Source organism: Electrona antarctica (assembly GCF_951216825.1).
Source record: "Electrona antarctica genome assembly, chromosome: 15".
Lineage (NCBI taxonomy): Eukaryota > Metazoa > Chordata > Actinopteri > Myctophiformes > Myctophidae > Electrona > Electrona antarctica.
Genome location: NC_136796.1, coordinates 21,525,312 through 21,552,716, shown reverse-complemented (window position 1 = coordinate 21,552,716; position 27,405 = coordinate 21,525,312). Strand labels below are relative to the sequence as shown.

Here is a 27,405-nt window from a genome sequence, read left to right as displayed (position 1 = left end):
AGAACAGGCCAGCTCCATATATAGACCATGGGCCCTGTCTAGAGCATATAGTTATAAAGGATAGAGAGCGGACTGCCCCGCCCCCTGCTGTTCATTTCAATGGAAGTTGCTTAGTGGCGTTTTGAAGCACCCGGAAGAACGGTCTACTTCTGCATTGGTGTCCAAATGCAGAAGTGCAACCGAGCGCTCAATGTTAAATCCCAGCGGCGCGGGGTTTCCTCATGATAAATTCAGGGGCCCGCCTGCAGTTCCAGCTTTCACCACTATGTCTCGCAGCTTCAACGTTGGCAAGCCTTTCTGGGGGCTTGGTCTAGAGCCCGAGCAGAGGCCTTTTGTGGCGGTTCTGGACAACCGTGGGTCGGCTGCCGCCCGACTTAACACCGGGCACTGCACCCCCTGGTGAAGTGGAACGCGTGTGTAGATAGATAGATAGATAGATAGATAGATAGACCTTTTTTTTTTAAATCTTTTGTGTTGCCTATAGTGCTGTAGGACTAAATGTAGGGCTGTAAAGGTAGTGCTGTCATAATGTTCTCTTACTTCAACACAGTCTAGGCCTATATATTTAGTTGAAAACCTGCAAAATAAAACATGCATCAGCGAAAATATATTAGTGCATCACAGGAGACAAAATAGGAGTTCAGCTTCACCTCTGCTCGAACGGAAAATTCCCGATATAGGCCTACCTGAATGGAAAAAGAACTGAAGTGTGATAGCCACAGGTGCTAATTGCTGCACCAGAGCACCACCCTGTGGTTCTCTGCTTGCATTCAACATTCGACCATTGCTCATTCCACTGCTACAGTATAGGCCACCTCCTAACCTTGTTGAGCTGTCACAAAAAGCCTATAATTATGATCACAACTCAATTGTCATTTCATCAATCAGTAATCTACAAAGTTACTGCAGAAGCAAGTTATACAGGACAAACAGAGAGAGCATGCACAGTGTCGATTGTTCCAATTAGAACATATTAAACTGGTATATTTGTCTGATGAAAGTCTGAGGAATAAAAGTTTGTTTTCCTCCAACAAATGTTATATACCAAGCAAGATAGTGTGGGTTGTCATTGTAGTTTCATACCTTCAGGCCCTGTCCTATAGGGCCCAGCAAAATATCCCAAAAGGACATTTGTCGCTTCCAGCCCGCATCCTTGTTGTGGGGCGAGTAGGACCCTAGGAGACACAGATCAATCACTTTGCTAAAGTAACATGACGAGCTTGTAGCCTAAACAGTGACTTTTCCATGCTATTACACTACTTTAATGGTGCAGATTTGCTCGGTTCATACTTGTGCCATAACAGAAGGACTTTAGAAGGGAGGGTTTTATTATCTGGACTCCTATCTTTTTATGTGTGCAAACATAATTGTTTCTTTGTTATGTGAATAGGCCTACACAACATTCTTCATAATTAATTTACCATTGTGGGGCATTTCTTCAATTCTTCAGGATTGGCCAGTACGCTACTGTACATCTCCAAATAGAAGCCATTCCAGTTGATCAGAAGTTGCACGTATACAGTTTTGTCGCTCACTCTCTCATACAGGTACTAGCAGCAAATTGTTGGAGATGTACAAAAGGGCAGTGATGGAAGAAGTACTTACATGTTTTTTACTTAAATCAAAGTATCAATACTACAATGTAGATTTACTCTGTTACAATTACACGTCCTGTATTAAAAATGTACTTGAATAAAAGTAGCCTACAAACGTGTTAAGTAGTGTAACAAAAGTAAAAGTACTACTCATTGTGTAGAATGTCCCATTTCACAAGTTCAAAATATAAAAAAACTTTTGAAAATAGCAGATCTACAAGCTCACAACAATATGTCACATGCGGTGCATTCTGAGCTTGAAGATCAGCTTACAATATAAAGCCTATTAAATTGTAGTGTAGTAAAAGTGCAATGTTTGCCTCTGAGATGTAGTGGAGTATTGAACATTGTAAATACCCAAGTATATAGTAAAGATTAAAGAATACCTCAAAATTGTACTGAAGTACAGTACTTGAGTACACATACTGTACTAAGTTTCTTTACACTTTACACAATGCAAAAGGTTAATTTGTAGCTAGGTCAGTTAGTCCTCACCAGGGGGCTCACTTGAAGCTACTGTAGGTCAGTTAGTCCTCACCAGGGGGCTCACTTGAAGCTACTGTAGGTCAGTTAGTCCTCACCAGGGGGCAGTTAGTCCTCACCAGGGGGCTCACTTGAAGCAAGAGAAAAGCAATGCAATCCAGCCTGGCCTGGCCAGCAGTTTTGTTTTTGTTTTCACAGTTTTGATTTGGTTTTAGTCATACATAGTCTTTTGAATAGTTTTCATTTAGTTTTCATTTAGTCACATTTTAGTCAACTGCATGTTTTAGTGTTAGTCGGCTAAGTCTGCAGTTGATTTAGTCGACTAAAATGTATTGTAATGGCTTGATGAAAATAGCAGATCTACAAGCTCACAACGCGTCGCGCTGTGATGCGTTGTGAGCTTGTAGATCGGCTATTTTCAGCATGCAACCAAACATAAAATGACTTGTCTTTAAGTCCTACTGGATCTCTTCTCCACTAGCCCCCCCCCCCCCCCCCCCCCTAATATTTTAGTAGTTTTATTATAGTCTTAGTTTTAGTCACCGTAGCTTAACTTTTATTTCGTTTTTGTCAGTCAAAAAAGGTAGACGAACATCATAGTTTTAGTCGACAAAATCAACACTGCTGGCCAGCATATGGGTCAGGCAGTGAAGTGTGCTTCACTGTTTCACCGGGTGCAACAAAGCGACAGTGCTACATCCACCCTTCCCACAGATATACATTTACTTGAGCTGATACACATTCTAGATTTTTTTGAATTAATTCATGAATTAATTCTGGTTGGTCTGCATATTCAGTGAGTTCTCAGCTTGCCATTAATGGCAGGGTAACTTAAGTAAAAGTAAGTATCAATACTGCAATATACTGCAGACCAAAAAGGTACTCAATATGCAGAATGTCCCATTTCACACATTTGCAAATGTCTAAAATGTATTAAAATCATTTGAAAATAGCAGATTGTAAATCTTTCTCCATGGAAATAAAAACGTCTGGGTTTCCGAGGATAGTCAATTTTCAAAGAGATGAAGGGCTGAAGTGGTTAATGTAGGTAGGCTATGTTTTGTAATAATAATTTTAAAAAATCCTGTGCTTCTTCTGCAAACTGTTAATAATGTATTCATCAATCAATCAACAAAGGAACTATAGTAACTAAAGTTTTCAAATAATTGTGGTGGGGTAAAAAGTACAATATTTGCCTCTTAGATCATGAAGTAGATAAGTGCAAGTTTTGAAAATTGGAAATACTCTAGTCCAGTAAAGCAAAATTACCTCCATTTTGTACTTACTGTAAGTACAGTACTTGAGTAAATGTACTTAGTTACTATCCACTCTGTATGTTCAGCTCTTATCTTATCATATGGATGCATCTCATGTTGCTGGAGTTACTGAGTTTATTGCTATACCTCTAGAAAATTAATGTTGACTTGCTACAAAGCCAGTTGTATTTCTGATACAGAAAGGCTAGACACTCGTTCAAGAAATGCAATTATAAAATGGTATTTATTTTTATCCTGTGCACAACATCTAATATGGAACTTACTTCTTTGTTGCTTGGTCCTTTTTTTGTGCAAATACAAACCCAACAGATTTCAACGTTGCGTGTTCCTCAGTATCATGACAGTCTGGGGTATATACTATACTGTAATTTACTTACTTACTGTAGTTTACAACAAGTGCAGTCAATAATCAATCATGTCACATGCTTTAGGGAATGGCAAAACCATAAAGCAAACACCATCTATCAAGACAATCACAGTCCACACAGTATATGTAAACAAACCATTAAAGAGATATTATCCTTATATACAGAGTTTCAAGCAACAGCAGAAACCAGATAACCAGATGAAACCATGTAATATTCCTATATTGAACGGAGAGTCTGAAAAGGTGGGAAAGAGAAGGGACATGGCATGCAGTAAAGAGCATCCCTGGCCAGCTGCAGGAAGGAATACAGCATTTTCATTTGAGTGCGGACAGGCAAGCGCCTGGTGTGTCTCACTCTCAAGGTAACCATGAAGAGACTCAGCAGGTTTATTCCCCCCTGAGCCTGTCAAAGCCCTGAACAAGGAAAAGAAAAAACACAAAAAACACCACCTGAAAAAGTTCTTTACATAACTTCAAAGTAGGCCTATATCACAACTGTATAAAAATAAGATAATAATAACCGTATGGCGTATGCTGGATTTAAGAGATTGAATGCATTCAGCTGATCTTATCAGTTCTGGGAGACTATTACATTTTACAGAATGTCTAGCAGAAAAGACATTCTTTAGTAATGCACCATGCAACTGCACCACCTCTAGGAAATTGCCCTGCTCTTATCCTTATCATAGATTTGCCTTTCTATGAAGTTTTACACTTATAAAATGTCCAAATTATTGAGTGGGAAGGTTAATTCCGCCTTTTCCAGAAAGCATGTTACAAATGTTGACTATTGGCCGCACCTCTCAGCTCCATGCATGGCCTGTATACCTCAAACTGCCTCACCCAACCATGACTCTGATCAAGATACGCAGTGGAATTTAATTTGTTTTATGTACCAATAAAATGACTCCAAATTATGTTTAAGGTTCAAGGTTTCTTTATGGTTACATCTTGTGTGCACCTGCAAGTAGCCTACAAGTTAGATTGTTAACCTTTAGCTAAACAAAAGAATCATAGAACCCTTAGGTTATCTTGGCCACCTCAATGAATCTTTCTTTTTTTTTTTTTACCTAAAGCCAAGGTACCCTACATGTTAGATCAATTTGATGTAATTGCTGAGGTCAGCTTGTTCCTGGCAGTGAAAAAGTAAATGTTTCAAGGAAATGTGTGTTTTTTTTCCAGCTACTTGATGAACACGGCACAATTTAAGCAGACCAGCATTAATCAACTGCATCACCCTTCCGCCTATTCCAACCTAATCTAGTTTACTCATTAAATTGCTGATGATCTTTCCGCTATTAACAGTTTACAATCAGATGCATCCATGTTGCTCAATCTAATCTTGGAACAATGCCCCAGACATAAATAGAAGAAAACAGATTATACATACGTACATTTGGACTGTATTTTATCTATGTTCCTTGTTGTATGTAATTGTATGTTGTTCTATGGACCATAAGTCTGCAATAAAGACGTTAATTCATTCATATAGCCTGCAGTTCATCTTCAAGGCCTGCCCTGATCCTCTTTCTTTTCTTTTGTTTTGCCTTTACACAGTTCTATCATTATTCTTAGTTCATGTACTGTATGGATGATATTGAAATGAGTGAATTGTAAAAAGGAAAAAAGGAAAAAAAAGAAAATATCCATGCATATTGTGGAGGCGTATTGTATTGATTCCAAATAACATAACATTTGATGTAAAAGCACTCATATAATATACTGTTAAGTTATGTATTGACTATACATTATAATATAGTAGAATATAATATGAAAATGTAACAATGTATTCTCCACAGTGGACTCTCCCATTCCCCCCCCCCCCTCAACTTTTTGCCTTCACATTGTTGTTTTTGTGTTTATGATTAATGTTACATTGCTGCATCTTTAAATGGCCTATATGCTGTAGTCATTTCTTTGTGTAGTAATAGTTAAGGGTCAGTACGCGGTCAGAATGGGGAATGTATAGGGCAGGATGGGGGAGGGGAGCTTAACGTCTTAAGCCTCGGATAAAATTCCAAGATCCTGATCTTTCATTATTTATAAAAAAAAATGTCACCTTCGATGTCCCCTTACCACATTATCACACTTATTAAGGAAAGATTTAAACCTGCCGATTATCCCGGGATTATGGGTGATGTATGGTATAGGCGTATTTAGTCTGGGAATAAACTGCGTTTCCCAAACATTTCACCAAAATATTTTTAAAATATTTAGAAATTAATTGTTTTTAAATTGTAGGAAACGTATAAAAGAGTTTATTTACTGGCAAGTCGCGATACATTAAAGTGTATCCACGACCACGACCACGACTGTTTTGGAACCACGTGGTGTACACTGATCCATCACTCACACAACTGCTCTGTGGCTGTCTTTCTTCTAGCACACTGATTCTCAAACCTTTTCATGTCAAGGACCCCATGCAACTTGATATGTATTTGGCCCCCCATCTCAAAAGGTTTTATGTCAGGGACCCCCAGAAGAGAAGATTTATGTTACTTAAAAGGTTATCAAAAGTATTCAATATTTTCCCAAACATTTTCAATGTGTTTAAAAAGTGTTCAAAAATAGCAGATGCACAAGCTCTAAGATTGTAGATCTGTCATTTAGCAGCCAATGTTTGGATAAAGTGGTTAAAAGGATTGTGCAACATTTCTAAATATTTATACACCATATATCTATCTGGTGCGGTACTAGAAACGCCCCATACCAAGTAATTTCCAGACTGAATACACAGAGAAAAGGATGGGGTGGAGCATACATACAGGAGGAGTGACATCCACACGGTAACTTAGATGACCGTCTTGCTGTGGAATATACAAGTGGTGGCTGAAAATAACTGAATATTGAGCAAGTGTATGAGAATGAGGTAAGAACCTTCCACATGTCCTATTTGTATAGTTTTACCATTAAGTTAAATATATTTTAAATCAATTTTAAACACTTAAAAATAATAACAAAAATTATTCCATGCATGTCAGTAACAGGTCATAAATGAGTCCTTTCAGAGCTGAAGTTAAAGGGTTGCTTTATCCCTCAAACAATAATTACAATTTCAATTCAGGCATTAGTATACGCTTGTATCTGTAGCAAGGTAAATAATCACATACAGTACATAGAATGCAGAGAGAGTGTACTGCCTAAAGAACAGTACAGTGGTACACCATGAACATAGCATCTGTCAAAAACTGCACACAGGGTAAAGATGGTCAATTCATAATGTTATCTTTAGTTATCAATTTGTCCATTTCCAGTTGAAATAAAACTGACTCGAATCTATTCCCTCTAAATCATGGAATGTGGGTTCTTTGTTTGACATGGTCTTTGCATTTGCTATGATCTTGAAAGAATTGTGATTTGTTAACCTGTTTCCTGCATTATGTGCTAGGGTACCGTAGTCAGTGACTGACTAATGGCATTTTTTGTACCATCACACAGCTCGTTTCTTCATAATAAACAAATACAATTCTTTTCATTTTCTATTTAGTCTACTGTATAAGACAAAAACTGCCCCTTCATAAGTACACTTTCTATCGATCAAATCGAATCTACCATTCCATTACCAAATTATTGTTTAAATTACATTTTTGCGCACTGTTCAAAAAACTAAATTATTGTGATCTTTTATTCACACAGCCTCTTGCATAATTTAATTGGTAGTAATTTAGTTACATCTCTATAAACGTCAGAGAGGCACATTTGCGTACGGTATGGTAGTGACTGAGACAGTGATTCAAAGGGTTCACCGGCTACAATTATAATTATGTTTTGTATTTGCCGCAGCAAAAGTGCCAATGTTACTCATGGGAATTGTAGTAGTTTCACGTTTTTTTTCCAAATGACTACAGAACATTTACATTGTTGTAACTGACAGGGGCAAATTAACGCATCCAAGATGTACGTGGTTGTTGAATGAATGTAATCATTATCTCGTCCTGCCACTAAGGTCTTGAAATTAGCTTTCCCATTTCTAAACCTTATGCAATGTATACATTTTCTCACAAGTTTGCACTGTCTACAGTAATAATTTCCTCTTTTCTTGCAGGGACTAATGACTGCCAGAAAGTAATGAGATAACCATAACATTAATCAGAAAGCAACCAGACAACCAAAACATTAATCTGTATATTTGTGGCACAAGGGGCACAAGTAGAAAAAAAGAAAACACTTAAGTTTGGCAACTTTAACCATCTAAGACGATTGCCTACTGGGGTAAAGAAATGTCCGACTTCTTCGACAAACTCAACAGATGCAGCGAAGAGCCACCATGCAACGATTCTCGTTTAATTTACAACAGCACCATTTATGACTTGAGTTTTCCTGGTGATGGCTCCGCCTGGCTACAGACAGTCATCTCTGTGGTCTACTTTGTTGTGGCTATAGCCGGGATGCTGGGGAACCTCCTGGTGATGTATCTGCTGTATTCCACAAACACCATCACCAAGGGCACCATCAATCTCTTTGTGTTCAACTTGACTGTGGCTCAATTGCTGTTTTCCCTGGCCCTGCCATTTTGGGCAGTAGATATCGCACTGGACTACAACTGGCCTTTTGGTGTGGTCATGTGCAAGGCCGTGTCTTTGCTCACAGGGCTTAACGTCTATGCCAGCTGCTTCTTCCTGACTGCCATGAGCTTGACTCGGTACTGCTCTGTCGCGACTGCCCTCCATCCTTCTGCTCCCATGTGCCGCAGCACGGTTAGCTGTTCCCAGGTGGCCGTGGTGATCATCTGGGCTGTTGCACTTGTGGCCGCCATGCCTAGAGCCATATTCGCCGACCTGCGTATTGTGGGCATGGGCAATGACACAGCATGCCTGCTCCGCTTCCCAGATGGTACAGCTTGGCTCGGAGTAAACCAGCTCCTGAGGGTGGTGCTGGGATTCTTGCTGCCCTACCTGGTTATCATTCTCTCTTATTTGCTTCTGCTGCGTTTCCTCTGCCGGCATAAAATGAAGGGGATCAACCCTCGGCGAAAGGCCCATGTTTCGAGGTCTGTGGCAGTGGTGGTACTTTCTTTCTGTGCTTGCTGGTTCCCATACAACGTCCTCACCTTTTGGAGTGTCCTGATCCAACTCGACATCGCAGATATCAGTCCCTCATTTTATTTTGTCCAAACATACTTTTTCCCCCTGGCCAATTGCCTGGCCTTCACTAGCAGCTGCTTCAACCCTGTCATCTACTGCCTAGTTCGCAAAGAATACCGCGTGGCTCTTCGGAATCTGGTGGCCATTATCTGCCTGGGTAAAATGAATCTCAAAGAGGGCCAGGGACAGGGTCAACAGCTGGCCATTGCTCTCAACACCATGGACAGTCAGACTGTCCAATCTGACATAAAGAGATATTAGTTAGTACAGTGTGTAGCACATTCCACCATCAATGAATATGCCATAAAGCCACTTGCCATAATGTATAAGTCATAAAGTCACTTGTATTTTAGAATACAACATATGCTGTATATTGCTAGAGGTACAAGAACAACTTGTAATTTAAGTGTAGCTACATGTACTTTGAAACACATAATTATGCTGGTCTCAAAGAACAAATGGCTTGTACAGTGAAACAGTTATAACAGTTAACAGATACAGGTTTAGCTGTCTTTAAAGGAGAACAAGGAATATGGTTATATAAAGTTTTGAGTCTCTGTTGTCAAGGTCCTAACTTCAGCTTGAGAGCAGGTATACACTTAAGAACTCTGGATTGGTCTGAGGTGTGTACTATGTCACTCATCTGTGCTTTACGTGTTTTGTGGTCTCTATCGTGTGAATTTCATTTGTTTATTTTATAAGCTATAAAACTGTATTTCATCCTTCATGTCATGCAATCTCAAGTACAGCATTAAAAAACAAAATATAAGACAATGAGGTGTTTTGTGACAATGGTGATACCTATATACCTATTATTTGGAGTACGGGTGCACAGTGCAACTACAGAGGAATTGTATAATATTAAGTTATGTAAATAAAGAAAATGTCTGGTTAATTAACTTGTTTTCTGCACATCTTTCATACCAAGGCAAAACTGACTAAACATACCATGGGAGAAATGAATTATTTTAGCATTATTTAATAATATATTCATTGTATTAATGGATTATTGTTAACTGCGTATGATTATGTTATTCATTAAATGCCAAAGCCATACAGATTAAGTAAACTTGTTGCTGTAATAATGTGTATTATTTTGGGGTTAACTGTTATTTTTCATGATCATTAACCAATGGGATTACAAGAAGATGGTCTCAGAATATTTGTTACTTGGACAAATTACTATGAGCTGCTATAGAATACTAGAGCTCTATATTTGTAGCTAGAAGGAAGAACTCCAGAGCTATTATGAGTATTTTACTGTACATGTACTGTACATAAACCAGAGTATTTACAGTATACAGTAGTTCATATGATAGCAGCCACATTGACGCCATCTAGTGTCCTTGAAATCTACTAACATTGACACATGAATGACCCATGTACTATATGTATAGAAAAGCATACCAAAGTGTTATACAACATTGCTAGAATCAAATAATATATACACTCAAATTCAATATGGGTTTGAGTGTTTGTCTAGTCAAGCAGGCGTGCAGATAGGGGGGGGGGGGGGGGGGGGGGGGGGTGAGGGGGGGGATCGACCCCCTCAGTTTCATGAGGAGGGGGGATTATCCCCTCCAAAAAAAAAAGAGACATGTACCGTGGCTGCATGCGTTTTGCTGTGTTGGCAGTGTTTTGCCATGAAATCCGCTAAAAAAACGCAAATATTTCCCCCCCAGTTATAAAATGCTATTTGCGCCCCTGTAGTCAAGTGTCTACACACATTATCTAAATCCAACATAGATGCTTTGGTTACATGAGCATTATGGAATTAATCTGCATGAGCTTTTGGAACTCACTTTATGACAGTTATTGTGTTGTTATGGAAAGCTTATGGATAACGTTACATTTTCTATTAATCAACCCTGTAGTTAATATTCATCTACTTATCCTAGTACACATCTAAGACACAGATCTGCCACAAGGTAGCATTGTTGGTCAACTTTTGTAATTCATGTAGCACTACATAGGGAGTCCTCTTTTGGAACGTTTTTTTGTATAAATCTGATTTTCAGTCGCTTTTCATGTTGCTGGTGAGATTCACAGAAAAACGAATCTGCTGTAGCGATCTAAAGAAAACCAGTTATGGATTTATAGGGATTCATTAATTTATTGAAGAGGGGGGGAAAAAAACACCTGAGGAAAAAAATTATACATTCCGTGTTCAAACTAAACAAACCATATCGATCAAATATTAGTAACACTAATAATAATTATAATAATAATTACAAGAGTATGCATACCTAGACTAATTACCATTATGAATTAAACTACCAACATTTATAGAACATCCACCATACAACATCAGAGTTTTGGAGTATATGGCTTATCCAAGGGGCATGGCTTATCTCAAAACAAATGTCAAATAAATTAACATATAACATCCAGGAGGCCCAAGTCGAGAAAAAAAAAAATATCACACTGACTGGGTCAACTGTGACACAATAGATCAGTTGTGCAGAATATAGCTGCCAAGAAATAAATATTTGTAAGGGTTTCACTCTTATCCACTTGAAGAAAATGCATTACTGTATACATGGATTTATCAATTATTATTCTAAGTAAAATGATCTTATTTTGTAAGTAAAGGTGTTCACCTGATGGTTTCATATAAATGATTTTATGTAGACCTTTATTCCTGCAATAGCTGTGACTCCTGATGTATATTCATATATTTATACTGTCATATAAAAGGTGTCCCGCACCAAAATGAGCCAATCTAAAAGGTCACGGGTCACGACGCATTGCAACGTAACCACGCATTGTGAGCAACTTTTGGGTAGCGAGACGCTGTCATATGATGGGCGTAGCTAAATTAGGCAAAATTGGTTAATGTGTTCAAATGATGGTAATCCCACTTTGGAATGGACCACTTGTCTATTTAGGACAAAAAAACAAAACAATGCGGTATATGCTAAACATTTAAATGAATGACATTTAAATAGTGACTGCCTGATCTGCACAATCCATCCAAATAATTCAATATACCTCAAGGGGCATTATCCTGCTTCAACCATGGCCACTTGTCAAACACTATAAGGAGTGTGTGCTTTATAGTACTTGTGGACATTCAACTTTCATAATTTGAACATTTTGCAAAAAAATATCAAATTTAAGAGGAACCAGGAACAGTTACTCTCGGACAATAATAAACAAGTTCTTAATAAATAATATATCTAATCCAGAGTTTATCTAGCTAGCATTATCCGTGTTACCATTAGGTAAACACAATTAATGGAAATGTATTCACAATCAAGTATTTTCCCAGGCTGGTCCTCATAATTGCTCATGATAGAACGGTACCATGTTATAATGAGCATTTGTGAGGACCAGTTATATGAAGATAGGATGAAAATGGGTGAAGTCATCCTTTAATGCTAACAGACAAGGGAGATGACATGATTGGAGGTATAGCATACTGTGCACCCTAATTGAGAATGTGTTCAGTTTAACTCTCAAGCAACCTATGCTTATACAGGAGATTTCAATATACTTTTGACGAAATGGAAAGAAGTGCAGTATTCAAAAAAATACTGTATTACAATGTGCATCGATAAAAGCATGTCAAAATAAAATGTCTTAAAACTGCAATCTAGTATCATGTCTCTTGCACTGTATGCTAGCATGTAGTGTTGGTAACTTAAGTAACAAGAGTAAAGTAACGTAAAAAGTTAAGTAAAGTTACTTAATTATTAAGAAAAATAATTAAGAAAAAAAAGTACGGTTGGTGGGCGGCAGTGGATCAGGGGTAGAGTGGACGTTGAACCGCAAGGTTGCCAGTTCGAACCCGGGCTCACCCAGAGTTAGTCAGTGTCAAAGTGTCCTTGAACAAGACACTGAACCCCTAATTGCTCCCGATGTGCAGGTTGGTGCCTTGCATGTTTCCTGTCATGGTGTATGAATGTGTGTGTGAATGGATGAATGTAATGCACAATCTATGTAAAGTGCCTTGGATAAAGAAAGGCGCTATATAAATGCACCATTTACCATTCGGTGTTTCCAGCACACCTTGACTGTCCCTAAAGACATTCAAAACATAAGTTGCGCAATACACTCAGGGAAAAAATGCCTGGGTGGACAGTGGAGTGGACACAACCCCTAACAAACAACAAAGTGCAGTAAGTTGAGGACCCAAGTCTAAGTGTGTTGTGTCCCTCAACTTATATGAAAGTCCATAAAGTGAATGGATTCTGTTCCGATCTTTGTGCCAAGTTGCCAACATTATACACACGCCATCCCATCACTAAAGCATTCTCAGTCTGAAATAGTATTAATTTTAACTCTGTTACATATTTGAACAATGTAACGAAAAGTAATAGAACAAGTTACTTTTGTCTTTGAGTAATAAGTAAAGTAATATTACTTTTGAAAAGAGTAACACATAATATATTCCCCTTTTTCAGTAACAAGCTCAACACTGCTAGCTTGAGTAGAAAGCTCGCATGTTTGCCATTACTGGTAATTTCATTTACTCGGCTTACAGCAGCTTCCATCCCATAAGCAGCATAGTCACGCGAATGACTCTGGATTGCAGGCTTACGATTTTATAAAAGAAAAACATATAACATAAAATTATAACTTTCTATTCAGTTAGAAAGAAATAGTATTTTTAAAGGCAAGAGGTTAGGATTAGTAATATCAACCATGAAATCTGCAATATAAATTATTCCAGCCCACATATAGTTAACCAACACACTGCTTATTACCAGTAATTCACTAAACTATTAAAATACACAATATACAAATTGCCTTACAAGTTACAAATTTGTATTAGTATTTTGTATTGGGCCATGTGGCACAGACTATAAGGCAGTCAACTAATATGTACATATATAGTACATGTCCCTGCTCGGAGAAAAAAACAAAACATTATTGTGCTATTCTTAGTCTTTGTGTCACTCTCTCTTCTGGCTCCCTACCTTTTTCACTACATCTTTTAATATATTCTTGTTGTATAATGAGCAACGTCTTCCAAAACAAAAAAAGGAAGATTTGGCAGGTTAAGTAAACAAAATGGTCATTGTCAAATTTGAGCTGGTACACTCATACTATAGCTGAATACCACTTAGACATTCTGAAATTCAGCAAACTTCTTTGAATGTTTCCTTGCAAAAAAGCACATGCAGAACTGTTGCACATCTACGCTGCATATTAAATACAATGAGTAATTTGCTACTTGCTAAAGTAATGTGTTTGTTATGTGTAGCATGTTTATTATTAGAATTAAGAGATTTTATGTCACACCTTTCAAAGCAATGTAAAAAAAAATACAAATAATAATAATACAAAAGTGCTGTACAGGGGTATCCGGTGGTGCAAGGGTAAAGTTTACCTCTGTGGAGAGTACTAGGGTTTCATTCCTCCGCAGTGCCTCCGGCTTGGCCGGGCACTCCAATGAACACAACTGGCTGTGTTCACGAGCGTAAACGCGGCATTCTCTGCCACTGCACTCTCTTCTACAGGTTGGTCGGGGTGCCTGTTCTGCAGGAGAGCATGTTCCCCTGCATGTGTTACTCCCTTCTCTGTGAACTTTTTATTGTCAGGTGGAAAGAAGGTGCCGGCTGACGTCATGTGTATATCGGAAGAGACGTTGTTGTTGTCTAAACCCGCCCAAGACCAATCAGTAGGGGTCAAAAGTGACAGGTGCTATAAACATGAAGGGAATTGGCAGTGACAAAAAAAAGTTTGTAAAAAAATAATTGCTGCACAATAATTAAGTAAAAGCCAATAGCACTTAATACAAGACATAAAAAGAGGATTACTACATTAAAATAATATTGCCCAACAAGCAAACCTAAATTCCTCATAGCCATTCTTACATACTCAAGACCAGTGGTAAGAAAACAAAAGAAACATCTGTTGTCAAAATCAATTCCACGTTTCTTGGTAATACAATATGGAGGGAGAAGAGATGGATGCCCCACCTACCAATTGTAGCTACAGTGCCATTAATAAATAGTGGGTCCCATGATAATACGCTAAAAAAGGTAGCATACAGTATTAGAAAAGTAAGAGCTACATTTTCAGCTCAAGTTAGTGTGTGTGTATATATATTGTAATTGTTAAGAAAAGGTTCAGAAGCTATGAGTAATACTTGGAGATTTGGAGACAGCTGAATTCAACACATTGCTTTAGGTCAGAATTTACAGTATTGAAGAAATATATTGATAAGTGAGGTGGTTGAGATTGACTACATTTGAAGAACTTATATTTGAGTGAAATTGTATTCTTGTGCAGTGACGCATTTCAAAATAGTCCTTTGACCCTAGAAAAGAATGTTTATTTATTTTCATAATGTTGCTGATGTCTGAGGTGGGTGGGTCCTTGGGTAGCTTCAAGTTAGTGTGTGTGTATATATATTGTAATTGTTAAGAAAAGGTTCAGAAGCTATGAGTAATACTTGGAGATTTGGAGACAGCTGAATTCAACACATTGCTTTAGGTCAGAATTTACAGTATTGAAGAAATATATTGATAACTGCGGTGGTTGAGATTGACTACATTTGAAGAACTTATATTTGAGTGAAATTGTATTCTTGTGCAGTGACGCATTTCAAAATAGTCCTTTGACCCTAGAAAAGAATGTTTATTTATTTTCATAATGTTGCTGATGTCTGAGGTGGGTGGGTAGCTTCAACCCTACCTGTCATCATAGAAGGTAGGGTTGTTTCCTTTCACATCCCTGTTTTTCTTTCCTACAGGCACCATTTTACTGGACCATTCTCAGATGTCCCAGGAATGGGTGGACCAAAGGAGAAGTTCCCTAATCCATAATTCCTTTTTCGGAATATCTCTTCAAATAATACCCACATTTTCACCAACTTCCCCCCCCCCCACGATAGGGCCCCATATCACCGGGTAAAATAATACCCGAAAAAATAGTGATGGTTTGACAAAAGTTGGGTTTAGTGTTCTAGGGTTAAGAAATAGATTTTATAGCAAGTAATTACTCAATGAATGTACCTTTTCTAAATGATTGCATTTGAATAAAACACGTTTGATTTTGTGAGCACAGCTCCTTACTTGGGCCCTCTATTTGAGCATTGTAGACAGCAAATGATTTGCAAATGACGAGCCGTCGCATGTTATTAGGCATCGCCATGTGGGATAGTAGTAAAAACATCAAAAGACTATACATTCTGCCAACAGAACCTTACGTGAGAAGCCAGTTTCTCCTAGTATGTGATTCCATCTTCTTCCCCAACGTCTTACACAAACTGTATTTGTCTGCTTAAATAAAGACAAATATCAGGTTCAATATTGCCATGGTTGTGGCATTGGCTTACATTTCAGTCAATACATGCAGACATCTACTGCATGTTTTGTTTTTTGTTTTCAAGCTGATTGTCAACTTCTAGTACAGGCAAAGTTTGAGTATGTGCAAAGTGTTAGACAAATGCTCAAAGACTCCCGCTGGTCTCCGAGCAAGAATTAGGCAGGTATCACCGTGGTGGAGTGTCTCTTATCTGTGTATTTTGCGGTAGGATCGGAGCCTCGTTGAACATGGATCATAATCAGCTCTGCTTCTATCTTTTTTGGCAGTCAGGATCCTGGGTGGCCACCGTATAGGTTGAGAGGTCAGGATCCTGGGTGGCCACCGTATAGGTTGAGAGGCTAAAGGGAGAGAAGAAGTATGGATCTTAGTTATGTGGTTCTCTGAGTAGTTGCTGTTCACACATATTAATTGGGCGGTTCCTGGGCGTATAGGAAGGACCGTCATGCATGAGAAATTAGTGTTTAAAACTCTGCATCAAGGGAATTCAAAACTACCGTAGGGCTGAGGGACTGCTTTGGATAAGTCGAGGCTAGCTTACAAAATTAATTCAATTAATTTGAAAACATTAAGCTGCTTCATTGCACACAAGGGGCTCCATTTTCGTCACCGCTAAACCCCTTATCCCTAAACTTCTTTGCTTTTTTTTACTATTTTGAAAAACAAGCTCACAACGTTTTAACTATTCAAATTTGCAAAATAGTAATAGTAAAATAGTAAAAAAAGGCAAATTAGTTTAGGGATAAGGGGTTTAGCGGTGACGAAAATGGAGCCCTATATGTTTTACATAAAATACATTATTTAACTGTCTGGAGTCGCGTCCTCACATCTCACTCACTTTTGTTTTTAAAGCCTAGTCAAAAATACACAATTAGACAGAAAATGTTCAATCCATATTGTACTGTAATGTACTACTCTGTATTATACTACTCCGTAATGTACTGTAATACGCCGTACTGTACTGTGCTGCTCCGTATTGTATTGTACTACTCCGTAATGTACTGTACTACTCCGTAATGTACTACTCTGTATTGTACTATACTACTCCGTACTGTACTACTCGGTATTGTACTGTACTGCACTGCACTAATCATACTGTGCTGTACCGCATTGTACTAATCGTACTGTACTGTACTCCTCCCTGTACTGGCCTCTGTGTGTGTGTGTGTGTGTGTGTGTGTGTGTCGCTGCTCAACAGTGCCATCCCGTGGTATTGGCGAGGTGTGTCAGCTCTCCGTGCTCGGACAGATAGACAGGCATACATACATAGAGGCACACATAGCTGCGTAATGGAGCGGAGGTGCCACTCAAAAATAGTAGATATACAAGCTCACAATTGTGATATAGTAAATGACCAGATCATCTTTGTCACATCACAGGTTTGCAGGTGTTAAACAGGATATAAGGGAAGGAAAGAAAAAGAAGGAATCTACATATTTACCACAGCATATCCATCCAAACATTATGTAAATGAGGTTTAGAAATAAGGTGCATGAGCATAGCATAGCAGCTGGTGTATACAGTTCATGTCATAGACATTAGAGTATCAGTGTCTTGTACATGAGATTAAGGTGCTGCAGGTTATCGGCAAGTGTCAAGTTCTTGTTCAACAGTCTGATGGTAGTCGGGTGAAAGTTGTTCATAAATCTGGTGGTCTTGCCCTCGATAGTACGGTAGGCCTAGGTCTCCTTGCCCTGCCTCTTCATGATGATGCACTGAGCTTTGGCTACGCGCGTCTTCTTGTACAGTTCCTGGAGCACGCCACACTGTATGTTTTTCTTTTCTCAGGTAGTAAAGTTTCTATTCCAGGCTGTAACACAGATTGTACTACAACAGCACCATTGAAAGTGTCCTATCAGGCTGAGTATGCGAGGACTAACTATGTACATCTTCAGGAGGCGAAACCAGTAGTCCCTGCTGGCCCTTTTACCTCATATGTGTGGTGTGTGTGTGTCCCACTTGAGCTCCTCCTCGATGTGTACTCCAAGGAACTTGAGCTCGCTACGGGTGTCCATCTCTCCCTTATAACCAGACAGTGGCCTTGTGTTTAGTGTCCGCCCTGAAACTGGTAGGTCGGGGGTTCGATCCCCGGCCGGGTCATACCAAAGACTGTAAAAATGGGACCCAATGCCTCAGCATCAATGGGTTGGATTGGGGGTCAAATCAACAAATGATTCCTGAGTGCGGCCACGCTGCGGCTCACCACTCCAAGAGATGGGTCAAATGCGGAGAACAAATTTCACTGCGGTAACGTGTGTGACTAATTGTATGATTTTGACTATAAGACGATGAGATTTATATCTTCTGTATGACGATACAATTGAATACCGAACGATCCATTTTGACTTGATTCAGTGCGATTCAATGTGATACGCTGTAATATATGATGTTCATTATCAATTACAATTTGTCAGCGGTATGTTTATAATATGCAGTGTACAGTCCGTAAACAATGTGCAGTATGGTAAAATGGCATGTACAGTATTCTGTCAGTACAGTACAGTACACGGGCTATAGATGTGTGGCCAAGTTGTGACTGGTAAATGTTTACTCTGTGTCTTGCCTATTCTTGCTTGTTGTTGTACTAACATCCACAGTGCACTTGTCACCCACGTCTTCCAAACTTTAGAATTTAAATATGGTGGTGTGCTGTAAATAGGCTCTGCGTTGTTTGTGTCTGCAAGTGCTCTTTTAAAAAAGGTCAATGTTAGATCAGAGAGTCTTCCAAAGCATCTACGTTTTACAAAAAAGCTTCAGTCAACCAAACTTAACTTTAGAATTGACCGATCGAGTTAGGGGTCTGCCTATCAATGTAGTTGCATAGTTAACGTTAATTTTTTACTTAACTTTACACTCCAGTGTAAAAAAGCTTCCTCTCAGTCCAGGGCTGCTTAATCTGGAATACATAATAGATTGGACTTCATCTCCATCCTTTAAGTTCAACCTAAAAAATGGTTACTCGACAACCAAACTTGTGACCATGAATGGTCTAATAGTCTAGTAGTGCACCTTGACAGCGTACTGTATCCTATATTATCGTACTTGAAAGGAATAATGCACAAGTTACTTTAGTTACAATTTTGTATTGCCCTTTAAAAATGCTGCAAACCATATAGATTCACTTTATACCTTGTACTTTTGTTTCTCGAATGTTTGTTTTTATGCCTTGTCTCATAATGTACCGGAAATGTAATGTAAAGTACCTGACTGTTTCGTTTTTATGTGTTTTTACTGCAGATGAAATTTTGCATCTTTGCTAATTCTGTTGTATTTACGTTGCATATATTTGTAAATGTTCATGAATATGCTCTGTCCCGTCAACATAAACAAATAAAGTAAAGTAATGAAGCAGCAATAATATTCCCCTTGCTATTGTCCTGCAGCTGAATGACGATGGTTTCATTCTAAATGGTATTCTAAAAGGTGTAGACGCAAGTAGTCATGCAACACAAATAATAAAAACAGACCTGTCATGATTCAAACCTTAATATCGGCACTCCCTCTCAGCTCATCCTCTACTACCATGAGTCTGGGAACAAAAAGATACAAAACAACACACATTGATTCACAAATACCAAGTGTCCATCATTGTTGAATGTAATATCATTGACTTACAGTAGCAGTACATGGTACTGAAATGAATATCTTTGACATGGCCAATGGAGATATACTATAGCTATATTTATGGCTACAGTACTTCTATCATGTGTTCATGTTTCATCAAAATACTGAGTTAACCAGCTGCTTCAATTGCTTGGAAGTAATTGTGCATAAACGAGCGGTGCCTCCGCTCCATTACGCAGGTATGTATGTCCGTCCCAGCACGGATGAGCACGGAATGAGCACGGAAAGTTGTCATTTCTCGACTGTTTCGGACACGGGAAGGCTCGCCGGAACTGGGCCGGCCACCTGGCCATATTCCTGGGGGTCCGGATGTTCCGGGGGTCCCCTGTGTCCCTAATGATGTATGTATGTACTGTATTTCTACTACTCCATTAAAACTGGGAAAGCATCTGTGTGATTTAGCTATAAATATAGCAACATACGTTTTTCAGAAAACTCTTAGGATTTAGAACAGTGGTTTAGAACAGGCCATCCATATTCAACCGCTTATCTGGAATCGGTCATGGGGGCAACAGTTCCAGCAGAGAGCTCCAGCCTGAGCAACATTAGTCACTTCCTCCTGGGGGTTCCCAGGGGCCAGGCCAGTGTAGAGATGTAATCCCACCCTGGTCCTTGGTCTGCCACTGGACCTCTTCCCAGTGGGACATGCAGCGAGGACCTCCCTAGGGAGACGCTCGGAATGCTATCGGAAATCTGTACTAAATGCCTGAACCACTTATAAGCTGGCTCCTTTCCAAGCACAAAAAAGTTTACTACTCGTTTAAGAAGACATTTGTAGAATTGGCTTCATGTCTTAATGGGATAATTAGGATAACCTGATGAAGATCTAAAAGACAGAATCGTCGCTGTATTCCCATTAAATCATTGTTTATTTTATGAAGTGTGCAGGAGTTTTCTTTCAGTAAGTTGGGCCCCTCGACTGCTCTTCTCATACTGTACGCACCTGTCCCCTACTTTGTAGGTGTGCAAAAGACTTGCTTTCTATCGCTAAAAAGGATTATTCAATTTGTTCTCCTCAAAAAGCTGCTAAATATGTCACCTGTTGATGATGCCTTTGATCTGACTGTCTTTCTCCACCTGCTGCTGTTTCAGTCGACGTTCGCTGTCGTCCAGGCGATGCTGGTACGACTGCAGGATCTTGCTGGTCTGCTGTTCCTGTGAAAACAGCCTATGTTCATATTCCTCCAGTTTGCGGTGAGACATCTTCAGCCTCTCCTTCAAGGAATATATTTCTTCCTCATATTCTTTCGCCTGAAAAACAAACACAAAATACAGTACGTTTTAAAGAATGCAGTCACTGGGGTGTTTTAACCCATTACGACCTGAGGCTGAATCTACAAATGCCTTCTAAATCTTTAGGACTAGTTGAACAAGCACTCTACAAGCTCTCAAATATAAAATGACACGGATGTTTTTAAGACAATGTTAATAACTCAATTATATCTAAACACTTTGTTTGATATGTGTAGTTCTTAATGCTTTTATACTGTAGGTTTATCATTTTGTTTTTGTTCTGTATGCAATGCTTTTTCTCTTGTTAATCTAAATGACCCTTTATAAATAAAGTTTACTTATACAATCTCTATAATATCTTTACCATCACAATTCCTACTACAACTATTTGTGGGGTAAGCACTGACCCTTTCAAGTCGTGATTCGTCCATGCTCTTGGAGTACTCTTTCAGCTGCCCTTCACGGGCAGGTCGCAAACTCTCGATGTCCGCTGAAAGATGTGGCATGTTGGAGACCCAAGCTACCGTCCGTTCGTTCATAGCTGGGGTACTCAGCGAAGACTGAGAACCCTGAAATACAAAAAAAATGTCAATTTCATTTTCTTTCTGCAATTAACCAATGCACCTGATATTTAGATTTTTTTTTTGGTATTTCCAGTAAAACGGCCGCAATTTGTTGTTAGCACATCCTAGCTACCCACTTTATGTAATGACTAATTACAGTGCTAAAAGGCCATTAAGGCAATTAAAAGACAAAGGTTGAAAATGTCCCTGTGATCTGTTACAATTTCTTAGTGCCCCTCCCACCCCCAATTATTCAAATTGTTGTCATATTTTTATTTGTTTTGCCTGTCTCACTATGAATCATTCAAACTTTGCAACACTCCAGAAAAATAAATAAAATAAATAGGTCGCAATTTCATGGAGAAACTTGGAGACTATTCAAAATGTCAACATCTTTCATGAGGCACTCCATATTACTCACTGCCGGTCTCATTATAAATCCTTCAAACTTTGCAGCACTCCAGATAAATGCATCATTATTTGGGGGTTACTGCCCTACATTTAATTTCCTGGTGTCGACATTAACAATTTCCATTTAGAATTTTATTAAACGCATCTCCTTACAGTCCAGAGACCTCTAATTCTGTGGTTCCCAAACTTTTTCATGTCAAAGACCCCCAATTTGACACTAATTAGCCCGCGGTCCCCCGTTTGAAAAGTTTGCCAGGGACCACCATAAGAGAAGATTTTTACGGTTCTAGCAGTGATTCTCAACTCGTTAAAGTTCAAGGACCCCCAGTTTGATATGCATTAGGCTATGGACCCCCATTTAATGGCACTTCTATATCTGGGACCCCCAATTTAAATTGTAAAAATCTATGTTATAGAATAGCACCTATCAGACCCGCTCTAGTGATTTCTTAAGGCTCAAGGTTCCAGACAGAGTTGGGCAAGACAGCTTTTTCTGTCAATGGCCCAACTTCGTGGAATGAACTCCAAAACTCTTTAAAACTGAGCTCCCTGCCATCCTTCGGTCAGCTCAAAGGAATGCTCCAGAACATTTTTCACCATGATCGCTCCTGCTTCAATTGATCTATTTTACTGATGGTTGTAATGTATAAAGTTCCTTTGAGATATAATAGTATGTTTTGCACACCGTCCGTGTGTGTGTGTGTGTGTGTATGTGTCCGTCCGTCTGTTACCAGCTAATCTCCGGCACCGTTAACCCGGTCGATGCCACATTTTGCACACACACTCCCTGGATGCCAACGATGAACCTCTGCCCCAAATGTTCCAGAACGGCCTGTTGTAGCGCCACCAGGAGGCCGACTTTTGTAAAACACATTTTTTGATATTACTCCAGATTCTGTCCAAAAATCCCTCAAATCGTTACACAGTATCTCTATAGTCTTGTGTTCAAGACGGATCTGTCCGATATTTCATATTCCATCCTAATTGGCTAACATTGGCTTTGCAGGATAGAGCCACTGCTCTAATTCATGTGTTAGTGAGAAAGTGTCTGCTGAATGCATTGGTTCTAAAACCTCTTTTTGCCCAAAAGACCCAAAATAGAAATTAGATGTTTGTCCAGGAAACTAGTGAAAATAGCAGATCTAATTAAAGCTCACAACATGCCATGTTGTGAGCTTGTAGATCTGCTATTTTCAATACTTCTCTACTGTTATTATTTTTTACACTTTTGTAAATGTTAGAATTTCTGATGAAGACTTGAGATGTTTTTGTTCAAACGTTTTTTATTATACTTTAAAAACTATTATGTGGAGGAAAAGAGAAAAAAAAGGGAATATGTACTCGTGATCCATAAAAATTGGTCCACGACCCAAACATGCGTCCAGTGGGGAAGCAGCGGCTGAAGCATACGTTCATCACATTCACCTGTTTGTTGACAACTGGTTTGAGCAGGTGAGGCTGCGGGGGCTGCAGCTGTGACTGCGGAGGCTTCTTGGTGCTTTTGGTGGGTGTGTCGTTAGACTCCTCTGCTGCTGCAGCAGGCCCTGGGCCCTGGGTCTGGTTCTGGTTCTCCTTGGCCGAGCTCGTCTGGTAAGGAAGGCCCGGAGCCGGGCTGTCCGTCAGCGACGTCAGAGACTGTGGCTCCTGCAGGCAGAGGTGGAAAAAGTACTTTTTACTGAAAAAGTAAAAAGTATCAAAGTAAAGTACGGAATTCAAAATTGACTTGAGTAAAAGTACAAAAGTATTGTTATTGTAAAAGTGTACTTAAAGGTGTAATGAAACGGAAATGGTGGACATTTTATTATGAAGTTTCAAACGATTTCAAGTTGAAACACCGGTCTGAAGTTTCTGAACCAATCAGAGCGTCGCATCCCTTCAGGCGATGGGACGGTAGCTAGGGAGTGTTGCTATGCTATACGCAGCAGCGTGGTGTGTGTTTGTTTACAAATCAAATAGACGGCGCAACTGTACCAGTTTACTGTTATGTGGCTTATTTCTACCCTATAATGTTTTCAGATACATATTTTAGCGTGATGATTAAGTTGAAACCGAGTAATACACTGTCTGGATGTTATCTGGAATGGGAATAAAAACGGAGGATTTATGTAATCAATAGCAGCTGTGCTGCACGGATGCGCACATATGGAGAGGATACGGGTGAGCTTCATTTTTATTGGCTTTTATCGATACGATACTCGACACGTCATCACGCAGCACGTTTTCGTTTTCAGGAAGTAATACAAAAAATATTTTTATGGACTTTTGATATAAAAACACACAAAAATGAGAATTTTCCCATTTTTTTGGCATCCATTGTTAGGTATGCTCATATGATGACCACGGAGATGGTACCTTTAAGGTACCAAAAGTGGAAAGTACTCATTATTCAGAATGTCCCATTTCACAACTTTTCAAATGTATAAATATCTTTTGAAAACAGCTACATCTACATCTAACATCTACAAGCTCACAATGCGTCGCATCCATAGAGTAATAAAAGGCTGAACCGGAGCGATAACTGCCCCCCCCCCTGCTATTCATGTCAGTGGAAGTTGCTCAGTGGCGTTTTGAAGAACCATCTACTTCATCTACTTCCGCATTTGACCACCAAAGTTTGGTGGTCAAATGCGGAAGTGCAAACGAGTGCTCAATGTTAAAGCCCAGCTGCACGGGGTTTCCTGGTCATAAATCCACGGGTCCGTCTGCAGTTCACGCTCTAACCACTAGGGCCGAGTGCTTCAACGCTGGAGAGCCTCCCTGGGGCGTGGTCGCATCATGACGCATTGTGAGCTTGACGATTGGCTATTTTCAAAGTAACTAGTAACAAAATTTCAATTAAAAAAAATTGAGTAAATGTACTGAAAATTGGAAATACTCGAAGCAAAGTAAAAAATAAAATACCTCAAAATTTTACTTAAGTAGGCTACAGTACTTGAGTAAATTTACTCACTGTAGTTACTTTACACCACTGCCTGCAGGGTTATTATAGCCTAGTTAACTAAAAGCTAATCAGGAAAACTCAAATTGAAGTTTGTTTTTGACTGAAATATAAATAAAAACAAGACTTTACAAAAAAATGTTAACTGAAACTACATATACTGTATATTGTGCATTGTATATTGTGTTCCACCAGGCCGGGATGCCTACCCATGGCTCGCAAACTTTGAAAGGCAATCACAGCCAAATCTTGTTCAGATGACCCCGGTCCCCAGTCAATGATAAATGTGTTATCGACCGCCCTGCCTTGGGCCTTACTGTATGTCCGGCCTGGGCGGAGACCATGACAAATGCAAAACTATACTAACCTTAGCCTCCTGCTGACGCTGCAGTTGCTGCTGCTGTTGCTGCTGCTGCTGCTGCTGCTGCTGTTGCTGCTGCTGTTGCTGCAGTTGCTGCTGCTGCTGCTGTTGCTGCTGCTGTTGCTGCTGCAGTTGCTGCTGCAGTTGCTGCTGCTGTTGCTGCTGCTGTTGCTGCTGTTGCTGCTGCTGTTGCTGCTGCTGTTGTTGCAGTGACGGCTGTGGCTGCAGCGATGGCTGTTGTTGCAGTGACGGCTGTGGCTGCAGTGATGGCTGAGGCTGCAATGGCCGCGGCGGCGCCTGGCTGCCGCCAAAGCTCGCTTCCGAAGATTCCAGGAGGAGGTTCCTGCTCTGGGGGCGAGCTCTCGGGGGTGTGGATGTGGGCGTGTTAAAGGACCGCTGTGACTTGAGGTGTTGCGGCACGGCGGACGTGTGGCGGATGGGATGGACGGTCGTAGGTGGCGTGGCCAAGGACGCGGGGGTGCCCGTACCGGTGGGCGTCTGCGATGTCAGGCCCATAAGAAGCTGCTGCTGGAGAGACTCCTGGAGAAGACGAGATGAGAAAGTGACAATGGAACCAACAGAGAAATTATCAGCATGCTACAGTAGACAGACTTGGCCCAAAAAGAATCCATCTGGTCACCCATGCATTGAGGCAATGAGGGGGGGTGGGTGCAAGCCAGTAGCCGCTGGGCACGAAAATGTAACGGGAACAAAATAATCCAGGCTTGGACAGCTTTTTATACAGTGATAAAATGTTTTTTGAGAGCAAACTATGTTGTCATCTATCTCCCTGTAAAGGAAAACACATTGGTGACAATAACATACAATGATCCTGCCTCAGTTCTTTATAGCAAGTTAAATTCCACCACTTTAACATCAAACTGGTATCACAAATGTGATATTGCACTTATATTGCACTTATTATGTCTTCAAACCTGAATGTACTGTAGAGCACTTTAGATAAGATGAAATGGATGATGTGGGTACTGACATGTCAGTGTCAGTCTATATCCAGGCTCTGTCAAAGTAATGGAAATCATTGCATCAGTGGACTGATGCGTTTATTCACATACATGAACTGCTATCAAACCTGTGATACAAAGTAGATGCATAAGATTCAGGTTTAGAATCAGAAGAATAGAACTATCTTTGTTGTCACATCACATTATTTACAGATGCAAAACATTGGGTGAAATTAGTTTTAGAAGGGGGGGCATGGGTATCAAGGGGGGAGGGGGGAGGAAGAAATAATAAAGAAACAAAAAGGTATCTACACATTTACACAAAGCATTTTTATCCATACAAAATGTACATTAAGGTGAGCACCTTAAATAATATAAAGCAAACTAACAAAGGTAATAGAGCATGCACCTCCACTCTAGCCCAGGTGCTGGACAAAGGCAGTACAAGAGGAGAAAAAATAGAGTCCGCATCACTGGTATGAAAACTCAGCTCCACTGGTTTATTTGAATCAACGTTTCGATCCCTTAGGATCTTCTTCAGGAATCTTCCTGTTGATCAGGAATCATCCTGATCAGGAATCTGATCAGGAATCTTCCTGATCAACTGAATCAACGTTTCGATCCCTTAGGATCTTCTTCAGGAATCTTCCTGAAGAAGATCCTAAGGGATCGAAACGTTGATTCAAATAAACCAGTGGAGTTGTTTTCATACCAGTGTTGCAGACTCTATTTTTTCTCCTCAAAATAATATAAAGCCCCTTTGGACTTTGGTTAATCTTCCTATGAAGAAACATTTCAGTCCTGGTGAAAGAGGTCTTTTATCTGAGTGGATTCATAATTACAAAAATCATGTTATGCAATGAATATGCCATGGTCATGTTGTAACTTTACCAAACAAAACAAAGAAAATATCCCTTACCCAAATATACTGTACTGTACTGCATGCCTGCATGGCCACTGATAATAAATGATTCTGTATGGCCGGAGGATGTGCATTATATATAGATAAAAGCACACCTTTGATGCCTAGTCCTAATCCTAATGAAACTCTGCAGGGAGAAGAATGTGGAAATACAATCAAAATATATCTATAATTTGATAGAACAATGTGGAAATACAATCATTACTAAGTTAAAAGTTTTAAGGAACACAAAATGTATGTGTTCTGACGTTGTGAAAGGATATTTTCACCAGACACAGTTGTGACGCTTCTCTCACTGCATGTAGTTGGA

The 27,405-nt window shown here is 39.6% G+C and overlaps 2 protein-coding genes across 6 annotated transcripts in view; one reads left to right on the top strand and one right to left on the bottom strand.

The window, feature by feature from the left end:
* Nucleotides 1-7,942: 7,942 nt before the first annotated feature.
* On the top strand, nt 7,943-9,067 carry LOC306937983 (relaxin-3 receptor 1-like; the record flags this gene model as incomplete). Its single annotated transcript, XM_079522005.1, has 1 exon — nt 7,943-9,067. One exon carries the CDS (start codon nt 7,943-7,945, stop codon nt 9,065-9,067), a length of 1,125 nt encoding a protein of 374 aa, XP_079378131.1.
* Nucleotides 9,068-15,222: 6,155 nt separating this feature from the next.
* Nucleotides 15,223-27,405, bottom strand: part of LOC306938778 (ras/Rap GTPase-activating protein SynGAP-like) — a 66,170-nt gene continuing 53,987 nt past the window's right edge. For 2 of the 5 annotated variants that reach the window (XM_079523085.1, XM_079523088.1), the window contains exons 16-21: nt 25,218-25,751; nt 23,338-23,556; nt 21,346-21,507; nt 20,745-20,956; nt 19,565-19,610; nt 15,223-16,422 (exon numbers count right to left, since the gene is read on the bottom strand). In XM_079523085.1, coding sequence (XP_079379211.1) covers nt 16,387-16,422; nt 19,565-19,610; nt 20,745-20,956; nt 21,346-21,507; nt 23,338-23,556; nt 25,218-25,751 — 1,209 coding nt within the window. In that variant the 3' untranslated portion in view covers nt 15,223-16,386. Of the gene's footprint in view, nt 16,423-19,548; nt 19,611-20,744; nt 20,957-21,345; nt 21,508-23,337; nt 23,557-25,217; nt 25,752-27,405 lie in introns of all 5 variants that reach the window. The other 3 variants (XM_079523084.1, XM_079523087.1, XM_079523086.1) reach the window with 2 other exon arrangements.